Source organism: Botryllus schlosseri, chromosome 1 (genome assembly GCF_051294905.1).
Source record: "Botryllus schlosseri isolate E-star chromosome 1, Bs_hap1, whole genome shotgun sequence".
NCBI lineage: Eukaryota > Metazoa > Chordata > Ascidiacea > Stolidobranchia > Styelidae > Botryllus > Botryllus schlosseri.
The window spans coordinates 14,422,317-14,438,828 of record NC_137236.1 but is presented as its reverse complement, the minus strand read 5'-3'; the positions used below and the strand labels follow the sequence as shown (position 1 = coordinate 14,438,828).

Here is a 16,512-nt window from a genome sequence, read left to right as displayed (position 1 = left end):
CACACACCCCTAGACTAAAGCACCACAACTACCTCATATCTCGTGGTGTCTTTAATTTTGAAACAGTCGAATTACTCAGATTGAGTTTGCAGTGAGATTGAAACTCATACCTGATCGATGATCATATTCATCGTTTCAACAGCTTGTATCCCGCTCTCTCGAATGATGATGCAGTTCTCGCTTTCGCTATACTTTTGTACCGGCACCATGCCAGCAATAAGAATATCGCCTGGTCGATATTGCACTTTATAGTCTGCATCCCGACGTGTGATAACTAGCTGTAAGAATAATTACCCCGTGGATGGTTGGCAGGGTATGGTCAGATAGTTACGTAACGTTCTAATGGCTCTTGCTAATTAAGAGAACCTCCGTTGGAAACTGAATTGAATACTTTTCACATATTCATTTGCTAGTCCATTCCAGTGGCGCAGCGGAATCTCCCTCCACATGAAATTAGATAATTCGAGTCGAGTCATGAGAGTCGAGGTTTTGAGTATCAACGTGATGTGCCCATTGTAAATAGTAGACAATTATCGACGAAAGTTATTGTTTCGATAGTTTTGTTGCTAACCCGTTACTCGTCAACACCAGCGTATAATCGAATATTGTCGCTGTGTCCTATCTGATTACCCGCCTGCTTTTCAGAAATCCCGCATCGTATGACAAAATTTATGCAGTAGAATATTACTCACGTTACTCGTCCCAGTTGATTGCGCGTCATCTCCGCCGGTACGTCCTGTGTGGAAATGCTTTCACATGATGAGGTGATGTGATTCATCAGCGGGTTCATCTTAATTGACGCTAAGCGTACATATTACCGTCCAAATACACTCAATGATAGACAAACATTCCAATTTTCCAGTTTTATTTTGAGTGCATCAAAGCCAACACCAACACGAACATACTTTGAGTCAGAGTTTATTGGTAAGGTATTTGCTGTGTCATATTCTCACTGAAATGAATATATATAAATTATATATATATATATACATATAAAATTGAGCGGTATTTAGATATCCAAATTTTTACAATGCCTCAATATCAGCGGTACAATGACGTTAAACAGATACTGGACGCTCGCCGTCAAGCGTTCATTAGTAAAATGCAGCACAGCACCCATGGGGCTAGGGTTGCATTTAAAACAAAAATCAATTTAAAACAAACATGTTTAAAACTATTTTTTAAAGCCAGTACGTCACAAACATTCAATGATGACGTCATAATGGGTTGACAATTGAAATATAGGGTAAATGTAGATCTTTTGACAAAATATGTACGTAATATCGCTGTTAAACCGACTATTTTGAGGGTTCCAACCATCCCATATCGTATGCCTCGGCTATATCGGGTGGTAATTTTCCGTAGGCTCATACAACATGTTTTTGGGAAAGTATTTACACATATAAGGTATAATTTTACAAAAAAAATTAAATCCCTTTGTTTTAAATGTGCAACCCTACATAAGGGCATAGTTACCGCGCGTTTATCATCACCGTACGTAGCCTACATTCAACTACACATAATAAGTGTACAGTACAGGTTATCTGTATCATAAAACACGAGTATAAATCATTACCGAATCTATGCTTACGTATATATCGCCTTCGGATCGATATCGAAAGGTGGTTAAATGAATTCAGATATCATATCACTATAAGTTATCCGTATGATCTCGAAATAATAGATATATTTACTTACCAAAAATAGTGATAAATGCTCCACAAACGTATAGCGAAATCATGGCATCGACTTATAGATTAGGCTGATTCTATTGTTTCGCGACGTATCTGTGCACTACTATGAGCATTTGAAGTAGATACTTGTTGGTGCATTTCTACGTTACTTCCGGTTAGAAACCAGGATGCCGAATTTCCATCCATTGAAATAAATGCATTGTCAAAATCACTGTAATACTATTGTACCAGCACCATATTCGCGGATGCTATAATCTCAACCCATTAAGAATAGGTCTAACGGTAAATGTTTTTCTATCTTCGAAGTTTTAAACCCACTGGTCGATCACACGGTTTCGAATACTATATTTACGGCAATATAGTGTCTGACAGGGTTTACGAATCCTCCAAAGACACTGGTTGACCGACATCACCCTTTTCTTGCTAGACTTTTGTAAGTCATCGCTTACGCGGATCGTATGGTGAGGAGGAGCCTAGCTAAACCTCCGAAACTCAGGTAAGATTTCTGAAACCGTGCCTCGGTGTCTCCAAACAAATTGACTAATGTAGTTATCGTGTCTAGAATACTCCGATCGATGTGTATAACCAACCAATATGTTGTAGTTATATTTTTTCAAGGTTTATATAACCCACCCCGTGTAAGACTGATCTGCTGTAGGTAGCAAAAATTAGCTGATATGGCCCCCGACGAAATTGGGTTGGACGACCAGTGCTAGACCAAATGACCACTCTAATAAAGACAGATAAATCATCAGTTTATCGAATTGCATTCCGCTGGATTTCGTCGAAATACCTAACGGACACTCCATACTGCTTTTAAAATCATCCAATATGCCTCATTGGCTACAGATCCCCATGATCAAATCGCAGTAGAATTACAAACACGTTGGAACGAAACAACATATAGCAATAAAGCATTGTATCTTGAAAAATTAGAAGACCAACCGAATGGAAAAGAGGATTGATAAAAACGAAACCAAGCAATCAATGGTAAATCGTTTGTATAAACAAGGACTTTCTCAAAGTTGGCCAATCTTGAAGAGTCATCCCGTAGCATTTGCCTGATTTTCAAATGATTCAAAATCATTTCCCCGCAAGGCATTTACCAAAGCTACAATCAATTAAGCATTGCGGAAATTTTCATCAGATCAAACACACAAGATTTCGATATATTGAAATGACAGGAGCGCGTCGAAACGACTTGGAGTAGTATTTAACACGTAATATCACTTTGGCCTAGAGCAGGGGTCACCAACTCAAAACGGGTCACGGGCCACTTTTCAACTTTGGTTGCGGCCGCGTACCGCATGAATTCAATATCGAGATAAAATGGACCGCACAGTCTAAAAACCGCGCTTTAAAACGTTTCATCCGTACAACGCTGTGCTCTTTAATATGGGCGACGGGCATATAGTTACCATAAAAGAAAACCTATTTTATTTAAGAAATACAAATAGAATTAAAGTACAACAAAATATCTTGATCATTACTTTAATTCTATTTGAAGTAAGAGCTGGGCACGGTACTTTTCAACACTTTTCAGCGATTGAAGGATCGATGTTGGTGTTAGCTAGACACATCACTTTCTGTAAAACTATCTTATCGTTAAGCTTGATTTTGCTGGGAAGCCCCAGGCTCATATGAGTTGGCAGTGTCTGGGCCATTGCACGTCAAGGCAATATGCCCAGATGCCCATGCACATTAGTTATTTCTTCCACCGTGAAACGCTATTTCCATTGTCGAAGCCGTACAGCTATATAGTGAGGCATAGTGATGGCTGGCTCCGAAGAATACCTTATTTTGAACAACAACAATATTTTGATACTGATGTTAAGTTCATCATGTCAAAATGCTTTACTAAGCGCCTTTTCGACATCTCACATGATATCACGGGCCACAAAATATGACTCGCGGGTAGCGTGTTGGTGAGACCTGACCTAAAGCATGTAAATAAGATACATCCACAATTGCACTCTGGATGAAGAAGAAGTTAAGGATAACATAAAGCGTCTAGCGATGAAAATGAGTCTTAACTTGCCCCTCGAATTCTCTTCATGTATGTATTGGTACCTTCGCAAAATCGGATCAATCTCTCTCAATCAGATTTGGAATGCACATCGGTTTATATGCAAGCTGTGAACATGTCATTATTCTATGCATAACGGAAATTGTGGCAAATGACTGGAATTCCGGATTATGTCGTTTAAGCAATTCATATCACGTAGTTCGTGATGCGTTTTCAAGGTCTGATATGTGCTTGTTGTGATAAAATAAGGCGTTTTGGTATAGGAATTATTATACTTTAGGTGTCTTACAGTAGCCTGGAAGTGAGCCTTGCTACAAGTCAGCAGAATCGTAATAACGAATGTCGACCTGGTGTAAAAAGATGAATGCTGTCGAAAACCATGAATATCAAAATACAACACTAAATATCAATTATTTCTATAGTTATTCGCGTCAACGGTGCTAAGTTCAATAGGCCACTTCGGATTCTATATATTGAATCGTGCATGCGCTGTATAATATGATTGCTGTCTTCAGGTTACTCTGAATATTAGCATATAGGGTATACCATTGCAGTTGGTTCAACTATATCTATTAATACGCGACCATCCGACCAGACGGGGCTTAAAATAAATGCTCAGTAGACACATATTTCTAGCGGAGAATAATGTGATGACTTGTAACACCGCAAAGTTGCATGCATCGTATATGACGCTGCGTAAATAACAGTAGAGGTTACCAGAACACGTATATTCGCCACGTCCTAATACAACAATTCAAAAACCATTCTCCTTATCCAGATTGCATTGCTATGCATTCTAGATAGCTGTTCTGAACGAAACATCAAATAACTTGTTAGAACGTGGAATGAGTTATGTATTCGACGCAGCAGATTCATGGCACTGTTCGTTTTTTATTATTTCTGTGGGATTCCCATTTATTTAAAAATAAAATTACACGTAAAAGGAAGATTCAATAGAAAGAAATGATATCTCGTAATATGGAGCAGCAATAACCGGTAGATAACATACTGTTTTTTGCTGTTTTGTTTGTTGTTGTCTGCATAGAGGCATAATTGACTAGCACTAAATGGTACTTTCAGTAGCCCAAGTGTTATATAACCACTAACCAGTGATCATATTTGTGGCTTGCAAGGCTCTCCTTATCCTACATGTCTTGGTCGCAGTGTTGGACCACCACAGTGGGATTCACTATAATGTCAGGGGAAGCTATAACTGTGTACTGTACAGACGAGTGCATGGCATGCCCACAATGTGATCCTTAACATCGTTAAGTCCATGCAATCGGCACCCATGTCAATATAAGCTAATACACGTGTTCTCAACTGGTGTGCCTTGCCACACTATAGTGCGCCAAATTGACTTCTCAGGCGTGCCGCGAGAGAATGAGGTAAACAAGTTCGAAATGTAGCAGATATTAGGGAATCCAAATTCTTAGTAAGGCACATTCATCGGTTCAATTTTTAGTAGCCGCGCAGTACACATAATGTACAATGCGATATGAATTCCCGATGTAACGATTTTCGGTCATGATCTTTTTTGTTTTTGACTTCATCGTTCTTTTCATTTTCTTCCACGAATCCGTCCTTGGTAGGGTCTATATCTGGGCCTTTGTTGCAAGTCCGGCGTAAGCTCAGCAAAGTACGCGAGTAGAATCTCAGATATATCTCTGACGCTTCGCAACATGCTGCTGACAAGAATCAAACCGGGGCCTCAAATGTCACATACTACACTATCATCTCACTCACCCACATATAGGAGCGTTTAATGGGAAGCGAGTGGCGCAGGATGGTTGTTGGTTCGAGTCACGCCTCTGCCAAGTTTCTGTGTGATGAAGGTTTATCTGGGCTCCTCATCACTGACCTTACTGCGTATGCAGTGTCGTACGAAAAGCTAAGACTGATCAAGTGAAGTCGACCTTCGAAAATCGGCAGCAAAAGACATTTGCGTGGACGCATGCTAGAGAGCGAGGTAAATGATGAATGGATTCATGACTGGAAGTCGTCCGAAAAGCATACCCAGCATTCGTTATCATGGCGCAAATAACCTGGTTGGGCGACATGCGCCAAGGTTGTTCTATTATAAACAAGGAAGTGGCATCCAAGGTGATATCACAACAAAAGGTCACCCAGTCGGCTAATTGGGTCGTGATGTTGAGGTCTGGGCGAAGGTGCATGTCCATTTTTTTCTTGTCACCGCCTTCAGAACCTCGGGACACTTAGGAAGGGATTCTTGAGTCGACCTCGGTCGGACACGGAGCCGCAACGCGTTGGTATTGCAACTGTATAACGTGTTATTATGTTATCTCGCCACTGCGGGCACTCGATGTTTCGACGCGATACTCCGATATCAACGAGTGCCGGGTTTAGCAGGCGTCGAATCCTGTCTGCTGAACAGGAAGCTGAATCTGCTTGGGGACTCGCTGACCTTGCGTATCAGTCTTGCATTCGAACAGAATCAAGCAACCCAAATCGAATGATAAACAATCTGAACTTCGGATTTGATTTGAGAATGCTAAGATGCCAATACAAGCGAGTGATTTGCAATAGTGCTCGCTCGTCCGTTGCACGATGGAATGGAGCATGCTGCAACAGCAACGAGGAAAATATATAGGCAAGTAGAACAGTAATCAAATAATCATGACTTGAAATAGGACGATTGGAATGATTAGACAAGCGAAACAGGAATGAAGGACAGTTGCATTGGAAACTTATACCTATAAAAACGTCATCAAATAGAGAACAACAAATAACATGCGCAATTGCAAGCACCTCCCCATTTGACTGAACCCAGTCAACAGAATTGCATCAATGTAGTAAATGGGCAAGTTAATACCCGGTAAGCATACATCAATCTAATCTTTGACATCATGAATTCGGAATCGAACACCTCATGAATTCGGAATCGAACACTCCTGATAATGGTCGACTAGTCGTGTTCTTCCGAGAAACTTGGAGTTCAGAGTGAAAAGAGAAAGAATGTTGAATAGTCTGCATGTCACGTCCAGTCAATTTCGAAACAGAACAGTTCGATGGATCAGCCTATTGAAGCCATCAAGATAAGCGACTCGGTCGGAGAAAGAGACTCGGTCAGAGATCAACTAATTTTGGTCTAACGGCGTACCGACTAAATGACAAAATGTCCATCGTATTAGATCCCACGGACGCTCGGAAATTCACTCTAAAATGACAAAGTAGCGTTCAGCAACCCTACTGGAGAGAACAAATCACATTAAAATGGCAGAGAGGCGTTCAGCAAATCTATACTAGTGATAAGAATAAATTACATTTAATCGTACAGAGGCGTCCAGCAACTCTACTAGTGATGAGAATAAATCACTTTCAAATGTTAGTGAGGCTTCCAGTAGCTGTAAAAGTGTTCCGAACTGTCGAGTTATCATGCAATACACAAGGGGCAAAGTTAAATGGCAAATATCTTTCGTATTAGAAGCTACAACCTCCGATCCTACAGACGTTCAATAAATCACTTTAAAATGGTAAAGCAGCGTTCAGCAACCCTGCTGGCGAGAGCATAGAGGCGTTCAGCAAATCTATAGTGACGAGAATAAATCACATTCAATCGTACGGATGCGTCCGGCAACTCTACTATAGTGACGCGAACAAACCACCTTCAATGGTACAGAGGCGTCCGGCACCAACTTGAACCCATCGTCGCAATCGTTGAGGCGTCTCCAAACATGCGTCTATGCAAAGATCTGGAATACGGCAGTCAATCGAAGTGATTGCTCGGCAAACGCCGAAAGACGAAAACTAGATAAACTGAATGAAACTGGTCTTCATACTTGCAACAGTTAACGTGGATTGTGGCAATGGGCAATCGTCCGTTCCGTTCAAGGACAACCGGCATCATTCAACTGAATGCAACGACATAAGATGTAGCAGATTCGATGCGAAGCAGAGGCGATCAATCCATCATGGGCAGCAGAGTCCCGAATGTAGACGGGATGGTATAGCGGATTGATTCCAGACAACCCTGTATTGCGAATTGTTTCGGCGCGACACTCCGATGTCAATGAGTGCCGGTATAGTATTCGTCGAATCCTGTCTGCTCAGCTGAATCTGCTCTTAGACTCGCTAACCTTGCGTTTGTGTTCGAACAGAATCAGGCAGCCCAAATCGAATGATAAACAATGTGAACTTCGGATTTACTTTGACAATACTGAGATGCTAATACAATCGAGTGATTTGCAATAGTGCTCGCTCGTCCGTTGCTCGATGGAATGGAGCATGATGCAACAGCAACGAGGAAAATAAATAGGCAAGCGAAAAGGCGAGTAGAACAGTAATCAAATAATCAGAATTAAAATCAGACGATTAGTTGCATTGGACAGTTGCATTGGAAACTGATGCCTTTAAAATCGTCATCAAATAGAGAACAACAAATAACATGCGCAATCGCAAACACTCGACGTGCTAGGGTGCCGCGAAGTATTTTTCCCGTTCATAGGGTGCTGCGAGGTCAAAAAGACTGAGAACCACTGAGAAATACTTATTTGTGTAATGATGGTATAACAAAATAGAGTCTAATACCGAATCGCTTAATGTCCTTATGAATATTGCAAGTTTCCTTGTATGACGCGAAGGGCGCTTGTGCGAAACATATTGTTATGATAGCATGAACATTGAACAGTATTAACTTGACAAAGATATGAGCGTTAGTGGAAATAGCACATTTACGAAGCCATGATCATCCCACAACATTGCCAAGAAGTGCAATGAAATCGGTAAGGTCGAAAAAATACCAAAGGGACGGATAACGGACTTTATGTTCTTTGTGGTGGCATTAAAGGTATACATACTTAAACTTTGACATGGTGCATTCAGCTGTGACGTCATAATGAGTGATACTCGAATACTCGACTCGAAGCGTAATACGTGATTCAGAATCGAATCACTCATCTACTAGATTTCACCCAGCCCTATAGTTACGATCCGATTGGTTAACACGCGATTTTTCTAAACACAATCGTGACTCTTACATATGGTGCACGAGCGCGTATTATTAATACTCTTCGTATTAATCATTCTTGAAATGGTTCGGTAAGGCCAAGCTGGGTGATTACACGACAACGGACATCACGACGCTAACTATCAAGAGAATCCTTCGCTGCTTCCATCAAGTGTCTCACATTGATGCAATGTCACGTATTCGTGTTTACATTTGCATAGTCCCCTCTCATAAAGCAGGAGACCTTCTGAAATACACCATTATGCGACGACATGCGATTCGATGATGAGCAAACCTAGGCCGACAACAGTCCGATACGAACACGCGTTGACGAGGACAATGTGACAATGATGGCGATAACTCATTGAAGGGAATTTACCTCTAAAATTCAATTTATTAATTAGCAGTAGCCATGTATTTATTCGGTCGCAAATTCATAACGATTCTATATATATAAGTTAGGCTATATACGCTACATCATTTACGGGTACATTTCTATATAGTATTTAACAGATTGGCAAATTGCATTTGAATTTTCCAAAAATGCAGCTTCAGCGTTATGCGATTGAGATTTGTGACGTGATAAAAAGGATTTAGCAATGATGCTTTGATGAAAAGTTTAGAAAATATTTCAATTATGACGAAGACCATTCCCTACAGCAGTGATTCTCAAAATGGGGTACGCGAAAGCATCTGAAGGAGGGCGCGAAGCCGCTGTTAACAGAAGCTATTTCGCGCTTCGCGCGATATTCCTCCAGCTCATGGTTCTTCTATTGTCTATTGTCTATTGTCCGAGTTTCATATTTGAAAATTCTCTCCTCAATAGCAATAACTTTCAATGCCATCAAACTATCCGTTGGGATTGCTAGCAATCTGATTTCTCTCTTCGATATTTCGTAATATCACGAGAAGGGGGCGCGAAATATTTCACTATTAAAAAGGGGGTCGTGTCTAAAATAGTTTGAGAACCACTGCCCCCGTAGTATATTGGAAAGAAGTTTCATGATTAATATTACCTTTGAGCATGGGTCACAGATCTGTGAACCGATCAAAGACGAAGGTTTGATTACCATAATTGTCGTGCGTTTAATCTGCACTCGTGAACAAAAATAGTATGGAAAATCGTTCTTGATGACATCATGCGCGTAATGCTCAGTGCACTGTTGACCGACTATAACTAACTGGCTCACATTTAATAAAATCTGCACTGTTAAGCGAACGCAGGCTGATAGTTGGCTATACTAAAAACGGTAATAAATCTAGATATTAAACTGGTATATATATTTATAAATGTGTGGCGGTTTTGCGAGCAATGTTTTGCCATATCATGTCTACGGCTTCCGCGGACATGGGTCTGGTCCGGATTTGGAATGAGGAGTTTTTGGACAATTGGACATGTTGTCTCTGTCTGTCTATTTTGGTAATGTGAACTTTCATGATATAGTATCTGAACAATGTTACTCATATGTGGTCTGATATAGGTTACATATCCAGACGGTCCAATCTAACATTATATTTGGCGTTTTCTGTTGCAGTGTCGACATCGTAGTAAAAACCGATATTACAATTGATTCCATCCACGACAGATCTAGTAAATATGAATGGATCTGCTCTGTTGACAGGGTTCTTGATTTGTAAGTATATATCTCTGGTGAATGTTCGCGTATTGTGGCTTCATCATAACATCCTAGCAAATCGAGCACTGATTAATTATTATGATCGAGAATAATTTTTACCTTAGATTCGTACAATGCGCACATAGTTTTTAACCGACTATTTGTTGTTTTACAATTGCTTGAGGCGTGTTATCTCGCGTCAGGTGACTTTCCCAGCTCTGAGCGAGTACAAAGAAAATGGTCATGTAAGGAGCGATGATTATTTGACCCACCGCCGTTCACGAAAATTTCTTATACGCGAAATCACTGTTAATACCGCTCAGTGATAACAATTGCCTACAAAGTTAAAGTTATTTGGAGCGGAAGTACACTCTAAATCGAAAGCATCGATTTAGACACAAAATTGTACATTCAAAGATGCAATATGGAACAAACACATAAAGTCGACCCAAATCTTTCGCCGAAGTGGTGTCATAATATGTGCAAGTCCACACTTCATCAGATAAAGTTACGAAATATGTGCTTCTGCTCTCATCTTATCATCTGTCACCGGCTTTGATCACTATGAAAGAGTTTACGTATACATTTTAATAGTCCGGTAAGTCGCCGCACGAGTTGTGAGATCAGTAAGATTGAGAGGGATTGTGAGGTCGACGCTGGAAACGCTGCTGAAATGTAATCGTAATGTCACTGGTAAATGACCAGATCATCCAGGGTAAGGTACGGTACACTCGTGTGCCGATCATGACGTCATCGGTAAACCCAATGACCCTGGGGTCCGTTTGCTCCCGCTGGGTTATTTGCAGGGGAGGAATTAAGCTGCAAGATATAGGTTCTCAAATGATGCAGCATTTCTATAATGGATGTTTAACGGTAATAACGACTCTCGTGTAAGTAATGCGTGCTTTTAGCCCCGTTTACATATAGCTCAGAAGCAATGTTCCCTCTAATTTTGACGAGTCTGCAGCTAGCGCTCACCTATTCACTGCGCGGTCCCTTGGACAACAGTGCGTAGGCCTAACCACTAAAAAAAGTCATCTCTTCGGATTTTTTGTGCGCAACTTATAATTTATGTGGGCAGAGACCGTGTCAGCTCAAATCAATTGCCCACATGCGTACCTAAAAGGGCACATTGCTCAGGAGCCATGAAGTGGACTGCTGTTTCATCAATGTCGCTCCATTATTTTAGTGTGTCGCTTTCTTGCATTTACTAGGTTTTGTGAACGTTTCTCTTCTCATTTTATTTACCTACCAAACTGGCAGAAAAAATCGATCATTTCAACCCAATTATATATATCATTATTACAACCACATGATTGTCTGACTTGACTATGACTTCCATTATATTGAGTTTCCCCATTATTGATCATTGATATATCAGCAGTATAGCAATGAAGAAATCAATCAATCAATCAATCATTGTCATTACCATGTAATTTTGAAGTACGTTGTTTAGTAATCGTTCGTGTTACCTGGCTATTATCAGTGAATTCTGCTTTTGACTGTTGACTGAATAAACATCTCTATATTTCTCTATTGCTACCCCTCTCTCTCTCTCTCTCTCTCTCATTCACGCTTCACATCTCTCGGTAACGGCGGGAACTCAGTCAGGGTCAAAGATTCAAATTTAAATTGAGTGACAGGTCGCAGTACAGTGACTTTGTGGATGTGGGTGAACGTGTCGCTAATCTCATCATAGCGGAAGGAATGAAGAAGATGTTGATTGCGTACGGCATTACGAGAGAACACATTGCTTTAATAATTGAAGGTAATTCGTTCAAGAATATCAACATGCGATATGTTATGATTACCGGTATGTTGTCAAGAGTTTTCTTACAGCAAGCAGCAGTGTGAGAAATATTGGTAGATTGCCTTTTAGATCAACTTGCAGTAGCATCGAAACTGAGTTTCAGAATGTCAGTTAATCCTCTAACTTGATGCAATATGGGTTTACAACTAGAATTCTTGACCAAGTTTAGATCTTGCTTTGCAGTTGACTCACTTGTTTTTCCAATTACATGACATTTTCATTGGTTGAAAACATGACATTTCATTCATGAACCTATTATAATAATTATTGTTAATAATATCCAGTGAAATAAATCTTATTATATTCATATCAAGTTCCCTCTATATAACACATAGAAGTGTGTGTGCAATGTGCATGCTTAGCTCACTACATAGCTGCTTTTATAGTAACACTTTGCCTTTGTAATAGATCAGAGCGGGGTTTCAAATGTTCGTTCCGAGGAGTGTCGAAGCGAAATACTTACTACTCATGACGAAATACTTGGAGTAGAGCTAGAGACAGATGAAGAGGTTAGTATTATTTAACTATTCTAGAATGAATTTATTAATTGGGATAATCCTGTTTATTTTTGTTGCAATTTTATATATTAAATATTGTTGTGTCAGAACTCTTGCCTTCATATCAACCGGAATGCAATAAGTGGAATGTCCTTCAACCAAATCTTCTACATTATTTATAATTATTATTATATTTATTTGTAGGGAAAAGAACCCGCTGCGGTTATACTCCTGATCGAGTTACGAAATGCAGTAACTGAAAAGAGAATCACAACAGGATTTGAGGGCGATAACCCTTCATCAGGTGAGGATTTGCTGCTTGCTCAACCTGGAACTGTGTGAACAATGAACATAGAAGTACCATAACGTCCTGATTTGTCAGATTTGTACTCATTTCGACTCTTGTCCTGATTTTTCGGCAAACATTGTTCGGTGTCTTCCGTAACCCCTTGGACGTTTTGCATGCCACTATCTGGCGCAAGTTCGAACTTAACAGACCGTCACAAAAGTACAGCTAGTTTGAAAAGTTTATGGCTTAACATACGCGCATGTTGAGTTGGTTCTAATTCGGGGGTCTGTTAATTTCCAAGTTGCGCCACAAACATGTGTTCTAATTCAGGGTCTGTTGAGCTCAGATGTGTGCCGCCAAAATGTGGCACAATTGTTTTTGGGTGCTGAAAATATGGTAGGCCTATGTTTTGATTGACGCTGTTTACGTTATGACGGTGCAACAAACACTCGAACTGAAAAAGGCCTCCAAAATCAAATGTTTATTAAATGCTTTTCAATTACATCATTCATTTTGATAAGGCTAAATCTAAGTTAAAATGAGCTGGTGCAAATTCGTTTTTTTCCCAAACCATGGAAAATCATTTCTGCTGCTAATGTAATTTTTGGTTTCCTGACTTCGAGACCATGAGGATGGCTACCATGGATATAGTGCGTAGAATCAGTGAATGTGAACATAATGCTTGTGTCGTTCCAAAAGGAACCTGTATGATGGTATACTGATCAAATCTGAATGGATCATTAAAGGTTAGTAAACTTATGATTATGTGGAAAAAACCCATACATGTCAACGACTAGACAGCATATCGTGACGACAGAATTTGCTATCACTTGTTTCCATGAGTTAAGCTTGTTAAACCATATTGACAAAAACCTATATTGACCTATTCAGCTCTATTTTTATTCAATATTCATTTTGCAGAAGTCCCATAATGGCATTTCTACATAATCTAAATCTTGTGCTTTCAATTCACACATGGATTATTGGCAATATAATTTTACTTAACATATTTCTTTCAATTCCAGGCCCATTCAGTCCAATTAACGGCCACAAAGCTGAGTCCTCGACATCTCGTACTAGCGCACCATGAAAATGGTGACCTGCAGTCATGGATCGTGGCGAATGGCTTCCGCATAAAGGGATCGTCTCACAATAAAGCGACACCATTTGAGATGGTGCTGGATCTTCTCTATTATGTTTGTGACCCCACATATCCAAAAGTTTTCCAGATACTCTCAATTTTACAGTATGTCCTGATTGAAGACAAAAATTTAGGTTTCAATCAAACAAGCTTCTCTGTTTTATGAGCAGATTTCAGAAATCCCAGTAATGATTTTGATTTCGTTTGCTGACTTGGACAACTATACAATTCTAGTACTAGTCTAGTTGTCTAATTAGAGTGAAAAATAATGTGTAGCTAAAATTCTGATGATGCTCTAATTTTGAAAAAAAACTAGCTATAATTATAATTCTACTTTAATTCGTGATATGCTTCGTCTCTCTCATTCGAATCTAATTTGTGAAAACAACTGAACCTATAATTCTAATTGTACTCTAATTTGGAAAAAACAGTGTAGCTATAGTTCTAATTCTACTCTATAATTTGAAAAAAACTGTTACTATAACTCTGATCCCACTCTAATTTCGAAAAAAAGCTACAAATCTATTTCAACTCTAATTTAGAAAAAGCTGTGTAGGCATAAATTCTGATGCTACGCTAATTTGTGGAATGTTTCTTTGCTCTCAATCGAATCTAATTTAGAAAACAACTACCGTATAGCTATATTTCTAATTCTACTCTAATTTGAAATAAAAACTACCTCTAATTGGATTCTAGTGTAATTCAGAAAAAAAATGCAGTAATTATTCTGATTCTACTTCAATTTTTCAAATGTTACTTTGCTCTGATGCGAATCTAATTTGTGATAACAACTGTGTCGCTATACCGTAATTATAATTCTACTCCAATTTGGGAAATGTTTTTTTGATCTAATTAGAATCTAATTTGTGAAAACAACTTGTGTTACCATAATTCTAATTCTACTCCAATTTTTGAAATGTTTTTTTGCTCTAATTAGATTCTAATTTGTGATAACAACTGTGTCGCCATGATTCTAATTCTACTCCAATTTGGGAAATATTTTAGCGTTAATTAGAGTCTAATTTGTGAAAACAACTGTGTTGCTATGATTGTAATTCTACTCCTATTTTTGAAATGTGTTTTGCTCTAATTAGAATCTAATTTGTGATAACAATTGTGTCGCTATGATTCTAACTCTACTCCAATTTATGAAATGTTTTTTGCACTAATTGGAATCTAATTTGTGATAACAACTGTGTCGCTATGACTTTAATTATACTCCAATTTGGGAAATGTTTTTTGCACTAATTAGAATCTAATTTATGAAAACAACTGTTGCTATGATTGTAATTCTACCCCAATTTGTGAAATGTTTCTTTGCTCTAATTTGAATCTAATTTGTGAAAACAACTGTGTTGCTATGATTGTAATTCTACTCCAATTTTTGAAATCTTTTTTGCTACAATTAGAATCTAATTTGTGATGAAAACTATGTCGCTATGATTCTAATTCTATCCCAATTTTTGAAATGTTTCTTTGCTTTGATTCAAATGTAATTTGTGGTTGCAACTGTGTCGCTATAATTTGAATTCCATACCAATTTGTGAAATGTTTCTTTGCTCTAATTAGAAACTAATTTGTGAAAACAACCGTGTCGCTAGGATTGTAATTGTTTCTTTGCTCTGATTCAAATGTGATTTGTGGTTGCAACTGTGTCGCTATAATTCTATTGCTACACCAATTTGTGAAATGCGTCTTTTCTCTAATTAGAATCTAATTTGGGAAAACAACTGTGTTGCTATAATTCTAATTCTACACCAATTAGTGAAACGTTTCTTTGCTCTAATTAGAATCTAATTTATGACAACTTTGTAGCTGTAGTTCTTATTTCTATTTGGAAAAGCTTAAATTTTTCAATTGTGCAAGCTACAAATTCACACATTTTCGTCTGCAAATGAATGTTCTGTATTCATCTTTCGTTGCAATAAAAATTCATGGATGGCTGGTATTAATTTCGAGCTCTGCGCAAGTCAGCATGAACACACCACCACTAAACACAGGATAGCCAGGCACACATCGGCTCCAGCACGTTGTGTGGTAGTTGAAAAAAAAACGGATTTGGCGTGTAATTTTACGTTCCTCTGCACGCATTCGAATTTAGAGTGTAACTAGCCTACGCCTAAAACATCCACGAAACTACGTAGCCTAATTTATAACGGAAAATAGGCATTTGATACTGACAAAGCCTTCTTTAAGTAAGATTGGGCTACTTTTATGACATGGTATCAATGTGATGCCACAATCACAATAAGGTCTGCTCAAATTTAATGTCAATAAAATTGTATTGATACCACATGTTACTATTGAACCGCAAATTCCAGCTGCAGGTACACCGTTATGATACTCTTACATTGCGGATTTGAACACCGTCAGTCAGACTAAAATCTAGAATTACCACCTCATATTATATAATCACTCCGTTTCGGTAGGAATGAGTTTCGGATAGGATACTTTGCGAATCCTAGACTAAATA

General features: G+C 38.9%; 2 protein-coding genes across 2 annotated transcripts in view; both read left to right on the top strand.

The window, feature by feature from the left end:
• The first annotated feature begins 10,115 nt into the window (after positions 1-10,115).
• LOC145442928 (uncharacterized) overlaps positions 10,116-16,512 on the top strand; it is a 188,668-nt gene continuing 182,271 nt past the window's right edge. Inside the window, exon 1 of the mRNA XM_080320980.1 lies at positions 10,116-10,320. Coding sequence (XP_080177106.1) covers positions 10,284-10,320 — 37 coding nt within the window. The 5' untranslated portion in view covers positions 10,116-10,283. The remainder of the gene's footprint in view (positions 10,321-16,512) is intronic.
• Positions 11,947-15,962, top strand: LOC145443090 (uncharacterized). The gene is made up of 4 exons (XM_080321091.1): positions 11,947-12,070; positions 12,521-12,621; positions 12,814-12,913; positions 13,924-15,962. The coding sequence occupies exons 1-4, from the start codon at positions 12,010-12,012 to the stop codon at positions 13,986-13,988; spliced, it is 327 nt and encodes a 108-aa protein (XP_080177217.1). The 5' UTR covers positions 11,947-12,009; the 3' UTR covers positions 13,989-15,962.